This window comes from Styela clava, chromosome 9, assembly GCF_964204865.1.
Source record: "Styela clava chromosome 9, kaStyClav1.hap1.2, whole genome shotgun sequence".
NCBI lineage: Eukaryota > Metazoa > Chordata > Ascidiacea > Stolidobranchia > Styelidae > Styela > Styela clava.
The window spans coordinates 15429130-15449756 of NC_135258.1; the positions used below are offsets into that span (position 1 = coordinate 15429130).

General features: G+C 36.1%; 1 protein-coding gene across 1 annotated transcript; it reads right to left on the bottom strand.

The window, feature by feature from the left end:
• Window positions 1–9210: 9210 nt before the first annotated feature.
• Window positions 9211–18778, bottom strand: LOC120339863 (dual specificity protein phosphatase 6-like). Its single transcript, XM_039408085.2, has 3 exons — window positions 18318–18778; window positions 15853–16581; window positions 9211–10653 (listed from the first exon to the last, which is right to left on the bottom strand). Exons 1-3 carry the CDS (start codon window positions 18703–18705, stop codon window positions 10238–10240), a joined length of 1533 nt encoding a protein of 510 aa, XP_039264019.2. The 5' UTR covers window positions 18706–18778; the 3' UTR covers window positions 9211–10237.
• Window positions 18779–20627: the final 1849 nt, after the last annotated feature.

Consider the following 20627-nt stretch of genomic DNA (forward strand, 5'->3'; position numbering starts at 1 on the left):
GCAGTACTTACCCGTAACTTATCTAGCCTAAATCAGAGATAAAGCGTAGCTAAAATATATAGTTCAGTATGATGAAATATGTGAATGAATAGCGTGAATTTAGTCAGTAGCACAACATGATACTTTTTTTTCTTGTGGCAAAATTGGTCCTCACATTACCAAGTATTTCGTGCTTGTCCTATTATTGATCTAGGATGGGATTATTATGAATAATATACCGGAAGATATGTTATCCCATTGTGGGAGATTGCGACAGATATTTTGAATGAATGAAGTTGTCACAATGAATAACAATTTTAAAAGGAAGTCATATGATGCAAACGTTCTATCGATGGAATGCGATCATCAACTCATTCAAAGAATAGCATTTGCTAGGATTTTTCTATGAATGAATGCATCATAACATTTAACTTTACACTAAAAGTGGAAATTTTCCTAAAAATATGTGTACATGAGACAAATGCATTGTATATATACATTGTGGCAAATGGTTCTAGATGCAGATAGTTCAGAAATCCACCATTCAATATGAAGCATCGTTCAATATTTTTTATATATATTTGTTGATTAGCATCAAATATTACTCTGTGTTTGCCAGAGAGTCCGGTCATTTTTAAATATGTCCTAATTACGAAAGCCTAATGTCGTAATATCTATCATTTAAAATACTTTTTTTAGTCCTTCATCCTTGCTACGAAAAATGATTTTTTGCGACCATGATAAGTAAAAATGTACAACAAATTCATTCTCAAAAATAATGGAAGAAATACGGCAGCGCAAACGGCATACAAGGTGGATTAAACCTATCACCTTGCTTTTTTTCAAGACTTGACAACATATTCTTCTTAAAACTTGTCGTTATCTTCCCCAGATAAACTTTATTTTGACAAAGATGACCTTGAAATGATGAGTTATTATAAAATATTCATATTGAGATTATACGCCTACCTTCTCACTTCTAAAATCATTCAAGCTCTTTATTTATTAATGAGGATTCATATTAGATATGTTTGTAATTTCGAACAAGTGAGGACCTGAAAAAATTTGGTACTCAGGTAGTATGTGAACCAAGATGACGGACACCGGAATGTAGTATGTGTACCGGGATAGGGTTAGGCCATAATTTTATTCCAATTTTCCTTATTTTAGTTCCATTACGAGTTCGGGGCCAAGTGGCTCCCGTAGTAATTGTACATGCAATTATGGCCTAACCCTCCCCTGGTACACATACTACGTTCCGGTGTCCGCCATCTTGGTTCACATACTACGGGAGTACCAAAAATTTTGCGCTGATATCTTATCTACCTTTGTCATGATATATGTATAAACTATAGAAAATCTATAGCGAACGAGATCGGTGATAACAATTCACGGTTTGAAACGTGTATTTGAATTTTGATATACTATTCAAAGCCGGAACTATTAGTCGCCGGGGATTGCACTTCGAATGGTTTGCAATACAAAATGCAATCCTGCAACATCTTACATCGAATAGCATACTCGGGTCTGATTCAAACCTGTGAAAGAAAAAAGAAAACACATAACCACTTTGTAGTCTATATATTTCAATACCAGTCAAAGATGATGAACAGTACACTTCCGGATTTAGTTTGCAGAAAGATCGGAACAAAAATTGTCTTGCTTACAAGTCTGACGCAAATTTAAATTAATTACCCGATATATAATTGCAAATCAATAGTTTTGAAAATTTTCAAATGATACACATAAAACAGATGTTTTTTACGGATTACTTAAAACAGGCGTCCCTGCTGCTACAGTTTTATTAAATTCAAAGGAAAAAAGTAATTTTCGTTTTCATCGAGACGAATGAGAAAACGCACTGCACGATCCACCCGCGTGCTTCTTATGCATAATGCATGATCGTTGTGGAGTTGTCTATTATAATTAATTGGGTTCGATGTATGAGTTACATCCATTTCCGGGTTCAAGTCTCAAGGGGATAAAGATGTGTGATCAAATATAGTTGAAGGATGAATAGTGATTAAAAGGTGGTTTTTATACATCTTCCATACTTGATAATGAATAACAAACTCGAAGCGAAAGAAAATTGATTTCCATTGTATTAGAGGAAGATTTTAATTTGTAACCGCTTGATGGCTATCTCATACGCAGCACTGCGACCTTCATTTGCTCTTTAAAATCGACTTTTGTAATTCAATAATTTCTGTCCTTGATTGTCACAACTCAAATCATTCAAGTCATGAATATTGTAACAAATAACGTCACACGCTGCCAAAATATGGAGGTCACGTTACACTTTAAATGAATAATTTGTTGGATTTGAGCTGCATTCGAAGAATACAAAGCGTTCTTTCTTTTATATACTGTGTATATTTTACGGTGCAGTATACCAGCCATTAATTGTAAAAATGACGAAAATATAATCAGTAAAAGCTCATATTTCCAATCGAAATGACTGCAAAGTACCGGCACTCGCACAGCAAATCTATCTTGTCACCTGTATAATGAACTCAGCACCCGCTTCATATGCCATACATTTATCGACTTATTTAAGTGAATGAAGCAATTCCGGCTTTCAGCCAATATCACAATATCATCTCCATTATCTTGGATCGATATCCTTTGTTATTTGTGACCTGTCGTAGACTGACGATATCAACGTGAATCGTCGTCGCCCGTCATGTTGTAGCCTGAAGATGAACCTGTACATTCGCATTTTCTTTTGAGTTCTAAAAGCGATTGAGAAGTCTATTGTTGACATATTGATTGATAGTGTGGATGAGGATATTATCCCAGCTTTCCGGGGATTCGCTACAAATATTATTGAAGAAGACCTGTAAATCAATTTCGTAAAATTAGTCGCATATCCCATGCTCCAACAATTTGGTACTAATCGCATTGACAACAATTCGAAGGTGTAATAATGTAATATAATTAGAGTGATTGTAAAGGAGTAGAGGGAAAGCAAAATAACCATGATTGACCACAAAACTCGCCAGGAACTGTGCTTGTAATGCTACGGAGCAATGGCCGTAGCCGCCTTGATTTGACCCTCGTAATATCAGCAATTTTTGCCCAATACTTCGAGTATGTTACCGATTACTTCCGTTTAAAACCAGTTTGGACTAGTCATGGCATCGAAACATAAAAATGGAGCATTACAGTCGACAGATACCAACATTTCTCCCTACAATTACTGGTTACAATCGGTGTTTATTCATCTAAACACATTTGAATTGACGACTTACGTACGGCATGCGTAGTCGCGCTAGCCTATGTTTTGTATTTGCTAACCCATAAATGGTCATACTCTGCTAGTCTATATGACAATTCATGAAGGCACTCGTTGACATGATTGTGTCAAACCTCTTGGGATAGTCCTTTCGAATTCCAACTCTTGAACTTCGAAGAATCTGTTGTTTTGTTGTCATGAACTCAATAAATCTAATGGGAATTATGTAAAATAAATGTTTAAACGTCATTCAAAATGATAGTGATAAATTTGGATACATTGTAACGTATGTAATTTGGACAACTGAGATGATAGTTGGGTTTCGTGTACATCCTAGATGCTAAATTACGACTTGGAAACGTTTTATCATGTGTTCACACATATTCAAGGCGTTACGTGGAGTTGTTTGGTGCAAAGTGCTAATAATTAACCCGCGGACCAAATCCGGCTCGTTGAGTAATTCAATCTGGTCCGCCTGATGCTACCACAACCAAACTGAAATCAAATTTTGATGTTCCAGCTAAAATAGATTGATATTTCGCGATGCACAATTTAGGAACAACTAACCTAGACTATACTGATTCAGAATTAGATAATTTCATCCAGATAACTTGAGTTAAAATCGAATGAAAAATATTTATCGAATCTCATTTCAAGCGTGTCAAATCTCGTTTCTTCGACGTTTCAAAATTTAAAGCCCCTAAATACACTCACGAAATAGATTTTCTAATCATGCGAGATTATTAAGAATATATATGGAAGTGATATCATGTCCTATATTCATTTCAGTGGAACAAGAAAATGGGCGCTCCAGTGTGTGTGTACCAATATGGAGGTAACTAATTTTGTTCGCCTGCTTTACATAAAGTTGTGTAAAGGGAAACCTTTGGACAGGGGTATTCACTCGGCTAAAACAGACAGTCCCCTAAAATAAGAAAAATCGGAATAAAATTATGGTCTAACCCTAACCTGGTACACATAATACGGTAGTAGCAAAAGTACAAAATCAATCTCATACCAAAATCTTAAATGAAATATATCTCTGATTCTCGTTGTATATACGAGCCAATATATTTAGAATGAACCAGAAAAAGCATCAAAGGAGTAAAGATAAAATAGTAGTATTCAACAGGTTTAGTTCATCTAAATCAGACATCCCAAAAGTAGTGATTCAACCATTATCGGTGGCGCGTCCACGCACCGATTTGATGGAACCAGTCCCTCCCATTTCTCCTATCATTTTTAATAATTTTTCGAAATGAGTGAAGTTTGATAAATAACTTTTTTCTCGAAAAAACTCAATTTTCAACATTTTTATTTTTAGTGAGTGATATTTCATGGTAAGTATGAATTAAAGCAAAATCATCAAGCTGCCTGTCAACAAGCATGTTTTTTTCTTTCGTATTGGCAAATTTTGAGTTTTTCGCTGAAACAGCATTGCGTAATAAGTCGTAAATAGACGTTGTGTGATTTTGTTATTTAGTACTTTTAAGTATACACTTCACTCAAACCATAAAATTGATTTGAAAATTCCCTATATATGACAAATTCGTGTATATATAATTACATATGAAATCATATTTAAACGTTAATTACTAAGCTGCATATGAATTGCCATCAGTATACGCAAATCTTTGATCGCGTTGGTAATATTGTGCGTCACTGAGCACATTAAGTCACGTGATTTACGTCAGATCATCGGCCAAGTTGACGCAAAGCGGGGTGGAAAGTTCCATCAAACCTAAACGGAGTTCGATTTCGGATGGCCCAGAGTTGTACGTAAATTTCAGACGTTCGATTGAGATTCACTAGCTAGAGTCATGCTGCAGCCATATAATTGTCGCTCACGGTAAATGACATCTGACTAAGTGAATGACAGGGCTGTATCTGGAGAATTCCGTTCTCCTAAACTTCCTTTCATTTCCAGTGCTTACTCACACTGGGGAATTCATTTTGTTCTTCCGAACTGTTAAGATAAATTTTCCTTTTCAACTAGAATTTTCGAGTAAATCAGAACAGTAGACGATATTGGGCAAATTGAGCTTGCTTTACGTTAATGACATACTTGTTGGATCATTATTGTGTGACAAAACAATTGTCGAATAGCATTGGTTCGGTGACATTTTACACGATTACGTACACGCAATGATTGATAATGGACGTCATGACAATGCACTTAGGGATATGCATCATGACATCATATACAGCATGTATTACTTTATACCTTCATAGTATATAAAAGGTAGCCACGATTCAATGAAAATTTGAATATTGTCATAAGGAAATGAACTAAACGACCCATAGATCGAATGAACAAAGAGGCAAAAACTTCATATGAGTATAAAATAAAATTTCCAATATTCACGCTGACACGTGAGGGAAAAAAATCTACTTCCTCCGTATTTATTGTTTTGTAAATCATTTTTATCGTAATGTAAAAAGTTAAAAATTCACTGTGATATTTCTTAATATAATATAAGTTTTAATTTATTCGAATTATAAGACGATTGGCATCATAATAGCTATCCCTAACCTAATTGAAAACACGTTAAATAAAGTTAAATAAATTAAATGAAGTACTCTGTATATTTCACTCTATTTGTTTTTGGAAAGTAGGTGTTCCTCAACAACAACAAATACATCCATGAACAATTCAATGCGTGCTATGAATGAAAATGTGAAGTTTGAAAATACTCAGTCAACGTAGCAAAAAATGTAGTTTAAAAATATCATCATTTATCATACCATTGACAGCGCAACTTGATCCCGCAATGAATACCGATGAAGGAATCACCTACCGTCGTTATATCTATGCCACCATGTTCCATACGCTTATTCCCTTTTATTCAAAGGAAGTTAAAAATAAACTTCCATTGTAAGTTGACACGATGGAGTGCCTAACCTACGTCAACCGGGTCGAAGGTTAAGAGTGTATTAAAGTAATACTAACAGAATGAATAACTTTTCACAGAATCTATCGTAGGAATACTATGAGCAAAGTAAAATGTTATCTTCAGTTTTTTGTAGACTCTGAAAAGATTACGCAAATTTACTAGGGAAAGAACGAAATAGTGCTTTGGGGCGTTTGCAACCATTCATGTATCCGGGTAGGCCTGCAAAACAAGGGTTTTACCCGATAGGAATGCGTATGTCCGGTGTATATTTCCTACTAGAAACTATACAACTTTAAATATTTTTGTAAGAGGTGAAAACCTTCCATGCGTGTAGCTAACCGGAATAGCTTTCCATTGCGTAGGACTATATGGATTTGGAACGTATGACCCTTTCCCACCTTTGACCCGCGATATTATTGAAAATAATCCGACGTCAATGTGTATCCAAAGACCGCACATGATCTTTGTAATTAATTTGCACAAAATGTTAACGACGCAAAAAATGAACATCAGCCGATCAACAAAATTCAAAAAGTAAGGTTAAAGTCCAATTTTCGAATTAATTGTAAAATTTGCAAATTGCTTTTCTAAGATGATGTCATAAATGACATATTTCAAAAAAATATTAAAATGCTGTTACGACTAATGTAAATAAGCACATGGTCAAAATGACAATGTGTAGGACTGCAGGTATGTCAGAAGGTTACGCACCGAAAGTATATTTCAGTCATGAATGAAACTTCGCGAATAAATTTAGATTAAGTGGATTGTGCCGTAATCACAGTGACGTAACAGTTGGCAACCGGAACATTATATCATGTTAAAAAAGAACTAAATTGAAACAAAGAAATCGTGGAATAAGTTTGCCAGACAGCCCGAAACTGGCTGTCGCATTTTCCGGTGCTATTTTGTGACGTAATAACGTGATAGGAAATTAATTTGTCCTTGCTAGATTTTACTTTTCCGTGCTTTCCTTGAAAAATAGTTTGAATAACTAAATGCGGTCGGTATTAGCCAGCATTTAATTTGACTTTGAAAATGGCGTATACCTTGATATATCTCTTGGAGACATTCGCAGGTATTTCGGTTCAAAGTCATTTGGCATCTATGCAAAAATCCCTTCTACCATACGCCAGCATGCTTGATTGTTTTTGGCTTACATGCAATAAGCTAAAACTTCCGTTAGTATATATCCGCTACCTGAGATTTAAATATGATTCTCATAATCTATTTCATAACCTTTGACCCCGCTTTGACAGAAGTAATTACAGTATCAATATAATTATGGTATAATATACAGCATTTTTTGGTTTATGACAAGATTTTTGTAATGAAAAATATTGTAAACGCTCAAGTCATTTTGTTTGGCCTGAAGGGGAAACCTCTTCAAGCTTCGGATCGTGAACTGAATGGCAGGCCCAGATTTTTAACCACGTATTCGTTCAATTTTAATTCTGAATAGCTTCTAGAAACAAATCGAATATCCTATTGAAAATCCTTTATCAAACAAGTAAACGCATAACCTCGGCGTGGCTCAATTCGACCTCGCGACCATACGCAATTAAATTCTTCCCAATGGAGTTGGTATAGTGGTCTGTCAACACGAACAGCCAGTATGACGTCATTTGTGGGTTTATGTACCTAACTTATACTCCTTTTGTTACCGCAAGTGATGAAATCGCTGACAAATGGTCGTAAAAACTATACCAGAATAGTACTACAGCTATGATACCAACCAACAATTTGAAGTTAACACGCGAATTTTAACTGATTTCCGTCTTCTCGTATAGCATCTGGAGTACACGGTGCAAGGCTCTTAAAAATTTATGACATGGATGTTGGTAAAATCGAAGAATTGACAGAGAACTGTCGGTCAGTTACCTACGATTTTATAATGAGGGTGACTTTGTCTGGATACGATAATCGAAAGATTTGAAGAACGGAACAGATGTATTTATTTTAAAGAAAACAAAGTGGCCGAGTAAAATTGCGAATAGGCGATTATAATGTTTTTATTCTCCGCTTTTCATGGCTCATTTCAGGCTCAATTTGAGCAAAATGGCTCATATTCCCATAGTTTTATTTCAACTCGTCGTAATAATATAAAGAAATTATTACGTTACCATGTAGTGTACTTTTTAGAACGCTCTATCATGGGATTGCACAATCACATGCTGTTGCCTAAGCACTACGCTACCGGTATTTCATCGCGCTCGCACGGGTAAGAAATTGATAATGCCTCGTGGAATCCTAAAGCTTTTTTATCTGTTAAACTTAGTGAAGTTAACAACTATTAACTACTAATTGTTACCCACGATGAAATTAGGAAAAAGTAATACAATATTTACCAATAGATATCCAGTATCCACATTGAAGAAATTACAATGCTGCATGCGCGTATTCGTTTCAAAGAAGATGAAATTCAATGAATCCCCATCAGTCGGTCGTCAATTCAAATTCATATTGTTATACATTTCATCGGGTGTTTGATTGGCGGCTTTTGGAGGTATGAATCGACACTCAGCCATAACTCGAGTGCTTTATTTGGCTCACTATTTTAACAACATTCAACACTACGAGAACTGGGTCTATATATTTTTAAAATAAGCCTGGTAACAAACGGATCCGAAGCACGCCATATAATTCGTAGCCCGATTGAGAAGGGCCTTGGTATAGGAATCACCTACAGTGACTTAGGCTATATTCTGAAGTTTGAAGTCATTATCCCAACCCTAGTTTCGTAAAATCCTGGTCTTTTTGGAGTGGATTTTGTTTATATTGCGTTATAAAACTTAACTTATCTCAGCCTGTTATCAATGGAATCAAAGAATGCATACACAAAATGGTGGGGCAAATAACGATGGGTTACGTCAGCCATGGTTCCATAAAATTCTAGTAGTCTTGTGTCAAATGCACCGTAAATTTATAGTTCACCGGTGCAATTTACGCTACCTGTCTTATAATGTCAGTAAATGTGTCTTTGGCGAATATCTAAAACACCGCATCTGCACCTATCCTAACCCAGACCGCTCGCTTACATAAAATAGGGCTTCTGGCCCCTGCTCAATTCAAACTCTGCCACCAAATATTCAAAAGAGTAAATCAGTTTGCAGTAGATAATTTATTCGAGTTAATTCAATAAGTCATTCGCGAGAACAAGCTGGAAAATAAGACATTTCGTTCGCATTAAACATAAAAGAAAATTATTACAGCGACTTATCGTAATAGCAATAATAAGAATAACAATAAAAATAATTTGTGATCCAGTATGCCTTGGTTTTAGGAAAAGCCAAAAGGCTGGTTGCAAAAATGAGAATCTCGTCAAAAATCAAAACAATGGTTATCCCCCGAAGAAGGGTTAATGACGTGGTGGAGTGGCGACTGTCTCCGAATCCAGCGGCAATTGGCCTTTGAATATCAAAAGTCAATTTGTTTCAACCTCGCCGACTTTTTTTTTCAATTTGAAATAAATCTGTAATTGGTTTAGTAAGTGAAACTGTATCAGAAATTATGTCACAATAGCAGTAAATAAAATAATTGTACTAAATTGATTAAGCAGCACAAAAGTAATAATATCAAAAAAGATTCTATGTTTGTTTGAAATAAAGATACGATCAGTTGAGAATTCAACATAAAATAAAATAATGAACAAGCACAACGAAGTAAAAATAAAGAATCGAACTTTTACAGGGTAGGCGAAAGTTAAGAAGAAAAAGCACTTTATTGAAATTCAAAAGAATTTGGCACGGCCTATAAACTGAATTTTTCGAAAATCATATTCAAGTGCATAATAATATTTATCGGTTAAGGGCGATTTTAACTTGAGCCCATAATTGTCATCTATTCTAAAATGCATTGTTGAGTGATAACTTTAACTAATCCTATCTAAGTGTTTTGTTCGTCTCTATTGATGGCGAGTTGGCAAACCTAAACAAAGGTCTACCTTCTCTTGTCAAAGAATGTATAGTTTGTTTAACAAGCTGTCCACGACAAAATTTCATCTTCATTCGCCTTACACAGTGGATATCCCAACCATTGTCACATGGTTTGTATCAAGTTTTTCCCGCCGTGCGCTCATGTGCCGTTTTGCGTCGTTTCAGGATTCTTTAGTTTAGCTGGTGAAGCTCGTTCATGACATTGGTGTTGGAAGGCAAAAGACGCTTCTGTGCTCCTTGTGTGCCGATCCAGACCCGCTGGCACAAGATGACATTACTCCATTACTGGTACAGACTGGAAGAGCTGACGGAGTCGGCGGCGGCGGTGACGTGAAAAACAATGTCGGCGGTGAGTTTGAAGACGATGATGACGATATTCCGCTATCTACTGCTTCTTGACAAACTCCCAAAGTCTTTTCGAAATCTAGAAGTTGTCCCATGAAGTTGAAATTTGGTGAAACGTTGTTCTTTCGCTGTTTAACGAAGTCGTAAGCGTCGTTGAGAGACCAGTTATTCTTTTGCATCAAGTACGCAACCGTGACAGTCGCGGAACGACTGATTCCAGCAAGACAGTGGACCAAAACACCGCAATTTTTTGATCTTGCTTCGTCTGTTAAAAAAATAGGTAATGGTTATTTTATGCTTCATCGCCATCAGCACATTACAAAAACACATAAGGAGATGTATTTATATTTAAAATTGAACACAGTTTTGCTACAGTCCAGGCCACCAAACCGGAAAAATAGACAAGAATACGGGCACGCTTACACGCAAACAGGTAAAGAAATCTAACTTAGTTTGAAACTAAATCTCAATATATCTAACAAACACACTGTATGCTGATGTCATGCTATGTGAAGAATGTTATAGATTCTATATTTATCCACTTTTGTTGACGATAGGTATCGCAGATATGTTAAACAGACCTCGTCGCACGGCATGCTTTATGATTATCTATTTGGACAAAAACGGCTAACTTGTAAATTAAAAGTTTTTGTGTTCGTGTGGTTTTACGCCGCAGGCCATATTTGAGTGTTTCAACGCCATTTTATACTGTTGTATAAAGTAAACTAACACATGGTTTCGCAATATAATACTTTTTTTCAAGAACAAGCCTATTAAAACGAGTGACGTATATTATACAATTAGGATTTCTCAAATACCTATTCTTAATCTACCCAAAACGCGACATCTCTAATTGACACGTCGTGATCCGTAACCGATAATAAAAGATAATTATTTTTTCCAGGCGGGAATTAAAAGCAAAAATACAACTGAAAATGAGACGCTTAGGTGAAAATTTTAGACCGAAATTCAGTTTTTTGGAGTAATATAGTAAAATGTAGTGTTACATTACCATTCCTAACATTTTTAAAAGGTCTGAATATAAAAATAATTCTTAGTTTTAGGAGTTTAATTTTGGATACAGTGAAAGTAAAATTGAGAAGTGATACCATGGTGACGAGCAACATCGCGTGCATTATTCGTTTGATAATACCTAAATTCGACGATAAGAATCGATCAAGGTGAAGACGAAAAAGAAACAAGAGAAAACGTTTATAAAAACAAACAAATCTCTGGTGATTTTGTGGTCTGCACTAAACCCTGTTCTTATATCCTCCATAGCAATTTATGGCTTACCCTTGTCGCCAATGGAGGTTTCATACACGGGCCATATATGCATGAACGCAGCGTTGTTGGGTTAAGGGCGTGTGGTTTTGCGTCCTATTCTCTATACTATTATATGACTAGGTGTTGCTTGACAAAAAGGCCATTCGCACGCTATCTTACATCAAATGGATGTTTTAGTTTACAGCTGATTTCGAGATTTGAGCAATAATATATATGAAATTCTGGCAACGATAAATTAGGGTAAATGTAGAAAATATTTCAACAATGAAAAACTTACGTCACAATCTCTAAAATAGGTGTTCGAATAATTAAACAATCACTGACATATTTCATGTTGCGCATACTTTATACGGTTAAATATTAAACCAAATTCTCGGATCGTTTCTTTCAATAAAATATATATATATTAGAAATAATAAGCATGCTGACGCTACTTATTTGAAATAGATAAGGGAGTGTATGAGCGTTTGCTCTTTGCTCTACAAACAAGGCTGCACACGTAAGCAGACTACGAAAAGGATGTATTAGCGCAGAAAGGAAATGTCTTGCGGTCAGCGAAAGCTTCAAATGCTAACTAATTAGCATACCAGAGACGTTGCCACCTTATCGGGTTTTAGCAGTCGACGCATACATCATTTGAATTCCACCATAATAATTACGATAGATTCAAGTCACGGTACTTGGTTGAACATCCAAATATAGTGTATTATGCACTGGTTTGTAATGCCCAATTTCAAGTGTCTCTATTCGAGTTTCTGATAACATGACAATTTTACGCGCCGAACTATAATTCAGGATAACTTTGGCGTCCCTGGGTCGTGTGCAATGATCCGTGATGCGATTGTAAACAGAGAGAAAAGGATCCGGTTTCGCCGATTGAGACAGCGCTTTTGACCCTTTCAGCGCAATTTTGTAAATTACCAACACTAATTCCAATGACAATTGTCAAAAAGGGGTTAATTGGTGTGAGAATGTTTTCGGATTTCATGGATTACTGTTACGGTCTCTAGGCACGATAGCCGTGCGAAACGTCGACTCAAGACAACTGAGGGTTTTTAGTTTATAGACAATTGGAGAAGGCTCACTGCCGAATATAGCAGTGAAGTAAAGTTACACTTATTTCAGCTTTACCGCGGGCTTACACTCCAAACAAATAACAGTATTGTCGCGCGGAAAGCGATCTTACCTCGAGCACACGAAGGCCAATTTCGACAATGCATCAAATTTACAGATAAACACTGGCGTTGCCATTTTTGGCTTTACAGGATAAGGCATTGTCACGCGACACGATGCTCGAGTATATTTACACACATAAACCTACACAATGTAGGAATGTGGAATTTGATAGTGAACAGAAATGTAAAATTGATTTTGCTTACAACCCATCACAATAAAAAAAACTCGCATCGTGATGAATTTGTCCCAGCTTGGAAAGTATAGCTGAATATGAGGATATCCTTGAATTTGGATTGTTTGGTAATAAGTCATATACGTGTTCATTACTCAATAAATAACCGATTACTGACATCCGTTGTTCAACGACTAAATTATGACAAACGTGCTATATGTCCGCGTCGCTACATTAAAAAGCCGTAAACAACAATTTATTTGACAGTCCAAGTTAACTATTAAAAAATCGGAACAAAAACACATTCCAAAAAATTTAGTAAAAATAATAATAATGTACCAGCTTGCATACTCGACACGTCGGGAATTAGTGAAAACGACTTGTAAGGAACAGGCATGTATCGATAAGTACGATATATATAATCTGCTATACACGCAAAAAGTTCATATTTAATTACAAAATTTTGTGACATCCGCTTCCTTTATTTGCATATATATATATTAATATTATTCATATATGTGTATGGTATGACAGCATAACCAACGTAATCAATTATTTTGAAATGCGTATGCAAAAGTGTCGTTATACAATTAAGTGCCTCAGTCAACTGCGCACTCTTATAATACCAAGTTCAATACTGTCAGAATCTTTATAAAGATGCATTCATGGGAAGGAGTTGGATTAATTACATGTCTGAATGATACGAGTTTGAATAATATCATTTTATAAAATTCCACTGAAAATGGAACGGAAATAGAAGCTTCCGGAAACGGCCAAAAAATTGATTTTATGTTACGTTACGTGAAGGATCGTGATGTTCATCATGTTTTAAATGCCAACAACAACATTTCCAATCCAGTCTAAGCGTGTTAAAATTAATGATCTAAACGATTGATGAGGACAAAAATATTTTGACGTTAATATCAAAATGAATAGTCCATTAAATGACTGGTTAATTTGAATACTACCGGAACTGCCGAGTCGCAAGGATATATATTGACCCGCCAACCAGCTTAGGATAAGCAACAAATTAATAAGCAAGTTCGTACACGACGGAGTTAAAATTCTAATATGTCCCAAAATGTATAATGTCGGTGATCGATATATTTGGTTCAAATTTTACCCTTCTGACAAGGGTTAACTTGTTTTGATGCTGTTTTGAAACCAAAAGTATCACAATAACATGTTTAGTACGTGCTATTCTCATTGTGAACGAAATATATTTCATCGTTCAGGTATTGCGACGACGACACGTTCCGCCTATTTCAGTCGTGGACGTTTTCATATCCGGCGCTAGAAACAGTAGAAAGAAGACTGAAATTTCGGTCACGTATCCCGAAACTAAAATCAGATTAAGTAAGAAACAACAAAATCGCGTCCCCGTGTCGCTGATGTAACTATTTCAGGGGTCATTTTAAGTCGTAAAATGTGTGTTAAAACATGATTTGGTCATAAGTTCTTTTCTCTCAAGGAAATGATAAATGTGTTCAAAACATTAAATAAGATGACTATGTCATGTTTGAGACTGGGGAATGTAAAATGACATACATATAACGTCACCATAACAGTTGATAAGAAAGTATTGTCGCGTCATAGTTGAATACTGAAATTTGTAAAATCGTAAAATCGAATGCCTCTCGTTAGATTCAAGAGCACCAATATTTCACATTTTTGCGTTATTTAGATTAGATTTTAATTAATGTTTTTTCATCGTTGTAAAGACTCAAAGTTCACGATAGAAAACTTGTAAACAACTATTCATTAAATCTTTGGCTAAAAAGAATTTCATGAATTGACTCCTACAGTTATACATGACAGTAAAGTAAACCTGCTTGTGATAATCCGCGGAAGACGCCCTAGGGCGTTTACTTTAATGAATAGGCCTGTTGTTATAGCGAAAATAGCTTAGTGCTCTGGTGTATGTAACGCGTTGTTCCGTATGTAACGTCTTAACAAAAATATGGTGAATGGTACCTAGGTCGCAGACGGCAGATGGTAAATTGAAATAAAAAGAAAATCGAATTCTATTGAATACGCCACCTTGGCGGGAGTCGAGATTAGCTCACAAATGATCGGTATGGGAACCAAACAAAGAGCGCGTCTCCCGTTATGCTTTTGTTTTTTAATCCGTTTCCTATCGCAGAGGAAGCGCGCGCATTGTTCGAAATTTATAACGGTAATTCCACGGATATGAGAACAATAGTAAAATTCTCTCTCCAATTCTAAATTAGATTTCCTTATCTTTTTGACTGATTGTACGATTAAAATTCTAATGATGTCAAAATCATAGCAGATTCAGGGAGTTTAGCCAAACACAGCATAACGCTATGACAACAACGCGACGTCGACTTTCAACACAATATTTCAATATCAAAACAAAAAGCTTTGTGACGTCAGGTCATACAAAATCACACCTATATTATTATTATTAGACTACAAGTTATTAATACGACATTCAGAGGCATCGGGCATTTTCCAGAAGGTTAAGTATGCTTTTCAAGCGCTGCATGAAATAACAATTAAAGCACGTGGGCGAAATTTTAGTACCATTAATTTTAACTCGAGTTTTAAATAAACCATTATTGGCGATGATGACTTATGGTTCACACCAAAGTTTAACGAAATTATTATATGCAAGCGGTTTGGCAACCCTCGTATATTGAAGTAGCGCTTGCCGGATGTAGATTGAGTGTGTCTCGCACAGTGCGCGATGCGTAAAATGATTCATTGGCATTGCCAATTCGGAGTACTGAAGAACAAGTGCATGACAACATACTAGAGACATTCAGGAAATTCGAACAAATAGAAAATTATAAAACTTGTACTTACCAATAAAACTGATAGCCTCTGGGAAGAATTGAGACAAATTTTGACTCCAATGATCCGATATTGCGATTTGCTTGTAATGATAATTTGGATCTTTCTCGAAAACGTTCGGCAAATTAGGAGTCACGTTCAAAATATAAGTGATATTGTACTCTGCCAATATTTCGGCACTGGCCGAGTCCCGGGCACACCCAAGAAATAGGGATGGTAGTATTTCCACGGGAGCGGTCGCGTTACCGTAGGTTGGAAACGATGATGGTGACGTGGATGAGTTCGTATTTGGCAGCTTAGTAAGAAACTTATGGCATGGCTTTTGCTCGGGACATGATGATGACAAAGGAGTGTTTGAGGGCGCGACTTCTGACGCCGAAGAAGCAGTGCTGTTTGTGTTTTCCGATTCTCCTTCGCTATTGATTGTAAGAGGGGCTGGAATTTTGCGACCATTACGACGGGATCTTCTTGCTAATAATCCACCGCCTTCAATATTGGCAAGTTTTGGCGAAGCAACTGCGATGGGCTGTGGTGGACTTGGGTCACATAATCGCAATGCTCCAAGTCCCAAAACTGGGGGTTGACACCGTCCATTTGTGGGTGATCTTTGTGAACTATCGTCGCCACTGTGAGACCCGCTGCTGCTGTTTCCGTCTTCGTCGTCAGCATCATCGTTTATTTGGGATTCGTTCACATTCGAACAGAATTCTGGATGATCAGCATGAAATCTGGAATAACCACCTATAAATAAAACAAAATGTAATGTATTCATGAAGCAAGTCTTTGTTAAATTATTGCTGAATAAGGGCGTTTGTAAATGTTTTCGTTGGAATTAATCTCCGAAAATCATCTTACAGCGCTTGTCGGGCTTTTTAATTACAGCAGCCGTACGACAGGGTCATGTTGCTTCAGGCCTTGAAATGTCAATTTTACTGACGTCGTTATATCGGTACAATTCAAAGGTGAAAATGGGCGCCATTGAGTAAATAAATAATGCTTCCCAGTCAAGAAAATTTATTTCACTTTTTATTGGATTTAACTTTCAACAAAACCACTATTAAAAATCAGTACTTATATATTATATTTATATATGATATAAAGTTTTGACATGCTTCCAGTGAGGTCGCATTTTCAACAAGGTCAATAACGAGTTATTCTTTGATAACGTCACTCGTTGCAAGTTATTTTCGTATCCCGTGTATTATAACAAAACGATCTTTAACTTCAATGCACAGGGGAATAAATGCGAATTCCGCGGCGAAATAACAAACAATTACGCAACTAACAAACGGGAACAGCTGAAGGTACGCATACACAAAACAGACTATAATATCTTTACCGCAAAATTGTGGGGGCGTGATTGTAATTAAATCTATATATCTACATACAACCTGTAACATAAATGTCATGGTCGTTTTGTCTTCAATACACGTACAAATCGAAATTTTTCCGTGTTTAGCATATTGTATTGTCCAACAATTAAACTTAAATTAATATAATTATATAAAACGCATTGTGTTGTCCAAGAATTTTTGATATATAACGAATCCATGCTCGATCAAATATGTTTTCGCGAATATTTCTGCTTGTTCTGTACGGGTTATTTTACATTGTGCATCGCGTGACAAGGCTTTGTATGATAACGCGCTTGAGTAAATTTTATGAATCACTCGGTCTTTACATAGCGATCGCTATCATCCGCTTTTTTATTTATTTCTTTTCGAACTCTATTTACCTCCAATTTTAATGTTTAATTTAAATTTGAACAGTTAAATTTGCTGAATAAAAAGAGTAGGTGAATCATCGGTGGATATACGCCTTTTGGGCTATTTATTACCGGTGTGTAAAACCCTGATTTTTTAATTTACGAGACATAAATAGAAAAAACTTAAAAAAGCACGCTCCGTAAGATTACGGTTGGCTGGCTGCTTAAGGACTTTGGTAATGAGAGTGTATGATTCAGTAACTAAAAGACGACTAAAAAGATATCAGCCTTACAATCGACGAGTGAAGGCAATAAATTCCACTAGTACGATGACAAGGCTAATGTAGAAAATACGTTTTTAAAATTAAATCAATTAGGCTTCTTCCGAATGTATAAGTTCCAGTTCACGACATCCGCATGTAGCTTCCTTTTGGCGCATAATTCGTTTCATGGCATTACGCATCAGATCATAATCAGTTTCTTATTGATATTAATTGTGAATGAATTAGATGTATTAAAATTAACTCAATGCAGTAACGCACTCTCATATTAGTGCTGATCACTTTGCGTGAAATGCACGTCACATTTTGGCACAAACAAGCGGCGGTATGCTGTGACAAATATGGGATAACGTGACACATGTTAACTAGGATTGGGAAACTTTTAATTTGTATAATTAGATCATAGCACAGGTTTATACTCCAGTCCTAGAAAAGTCAACGAAATCCAAGTAGTATCGCTGATTAGATAGTCACCAATAAACGTAAATTACCTTTCAAAATGGCAACTCGGCAGCCTTCGTGAGACATTCTGTTGTGAAGTAAAATCGGCAAGTCAGATTCGTTGCTGTTTACTTCGTTCGAATATTGGTCGTAAATTATCACAAGATGTGTCGAAGTTTTAGCTAAAAATGCTTCCTTTTCTTGTTTGAGTGTTGGCGGAACTAAATTTTTCAGAGGTAACTTGTTGGCCTTGAGCCTGCGAAGCATAAGTTGGGGAAGTATAATATTATATGCTCCCTTGATGTGGCCACTGCGGTACTCTTCGTTGCCCCTACAATCCAGTAAAAGCACGTCGTCTCCCCGGTAAAGTTCGTCCCTCAAGCTCTCAGTCCCTTTGTAACACAGATTATTAGATTTCGCCGAAGTTGTCAAATGCATATTTATGCTATTCGCTTTTATAAGTCGACTATCAGCATGTAACTAATTAGAATGTAATCTGAAAATAGATGTCAAAAATATGAGAATCACTGAAAACTTATGACTGACTAACTAGCTGCTGTTGCTTTTCTCAGTATTCGCCACTTGAGTGCCTTTGACAGTGGCTCGCGAACTATTTCTGCTATTCTTCCACACTCAAGTGCCTACTTGATATGTCCGGTTAGGCACATGGTATGCCATTACCGTATATTAATTTTTGTAAAACTGAAGATACCTCACAATCAGATTGATGGTGACATTACAAATCGTAACATCCAAAGTATATTATGGAAAAAACAATGCGACGAACCAAACTAAAACCTGAACGGCAAACTGGCGCTGCAAAGAGCATTTATGAATGAAAAGGTATCGAGCCTTCTCTGCGTAATATATGAATCAAGGAAGTGCGCCATGCTCGTTTACTCCAACTTTTTCGTCTCACTCTTTCTCCCGGCAAATCAACTTACAGGATGTGAAAAAGGTTGGTCGTTACAAGCGACTATAACATTCCTTGCGCTAAAAAAGAAAAAGGAAAACTGAGTTAGTAGGAAGTAACGTAAAGAGAAATGAGGAGTGAGCCGGTGACTAATGTCTCGTTTATCTATCGTCCCCGCTGAGATAATAAAGAAACAAGAAACGTCTAGAGCCTCTCTTCGTACGAGCGGATTTCAAAAGTAATTTAAAGAAACACCGGGAAACAGAGATAAAGAATTCGGATATTATAAGGTTGTTACTGACTGTTTACCGCGCTGGTTCTCGTTATTATCGCCCGATAAGCTTTTAAAAAGCTACAGGAAATCGGTGTTAGTAATTAATCCACGGGGCATATATTTTCACACCTCGGATGTGATCGATAGTTAGTTTTGTTCGGGGAAATGTGAATTTTTGTCTCTTAACCCACTAAAAGAAATTCGCGACTATTATCAATTTGTAGCGATTACAAAATCATACCGTACATGTTTTTGTTTTTGAAGTATTTTTTAGCCAGCTAATAATCACCAATCAAACTGTTTGATTGAAAGAAACAAAGGTAAACAACGTCGTACCAAATAAGGTTTTATGTTCAAAAACATTCTCGACCGAATGATATGATGACGAGCTGTTAAAAAGATAGAAATGATACCATCTATGCATAGCGTATTATTGCAATTTTTCGTTCTTGATCCCAACAAAATACATTTTTCTCTTTTGAGGTATTTCTCAGCCATGGAGAAATACAGTGACACAATACTAAAACGATAACCCCCAAGTGACACAACGATACAAAAGAAAGCATTACGAAGGTAAATATTTTTTATATTTTGTACAATTATTATCTCGCCTGGCTAACACGAAAAAAACGATTTTGCCGTCAGTTCGGGTCACACAAGATATGAACTTATCAAATAGCGAGACGAAAGTGCACAAAAACTCAACCTCATTTATTGATCGCCAAACTGAGATGAATTAATATGATTTTTAATTTCAATGCAATAAATATTGTGAATTTATTATCATCAAATTCTACCATCCCAATAACGGGTATATATGATTGACTCAGCGACTTTGCCAGCATATTTCCGATACATCTAATTCGTCGTCGTCGTCATCAAACTTACAAATATCGCAGTAATCAGCACTTACTTTTAGTAGCAAGAAATGACTTCTACTTCAAGCCTAGGTATGTTTTCACGAATATTTAAATGAGTAGTCTGACAAAGACAAATTCATTTTACAAAACCCACGCGAGAACGCGACACCAAGTAAACCAGCAAAAAATAAATTCTCTTCTATTCCTCATTTAAAGTGCTGTGTCAATAGTCGTCTGATTATGAACAAATGAATATTATAACCACAAGACAAATAAATTACCCGACACAAGGTCCTGAATCACATATATGGAG

What these genes read in the sequence shown, in the direction of transcription:
- LOC120339863 (XM_039408085.2), bottom strand. Translation starts at nt 18,705, where the DNA reads ATGCATTTGACAACTTCGGCGAAATCTAATAATCTGTGTTACAAAGGG. An exon ending in CCGAGTTGCCATTTTGAAAG is followed by an intron (nt 16,582 to 18,317) that starts GTAATTTACGTT and finishes TTTTATTTATAG; the next exon opens with GTGGTTATTCCAGATTTCAT. An exon ending in AGAGGCTATCAGTTTTATTG is followed by an intron (nt 10,654 to 15,852) that starts GTAAGTACAAGT and finishes TTTTTTTAACAG; the next exon opens with ACGAAGCAAGATCAAAAAAT.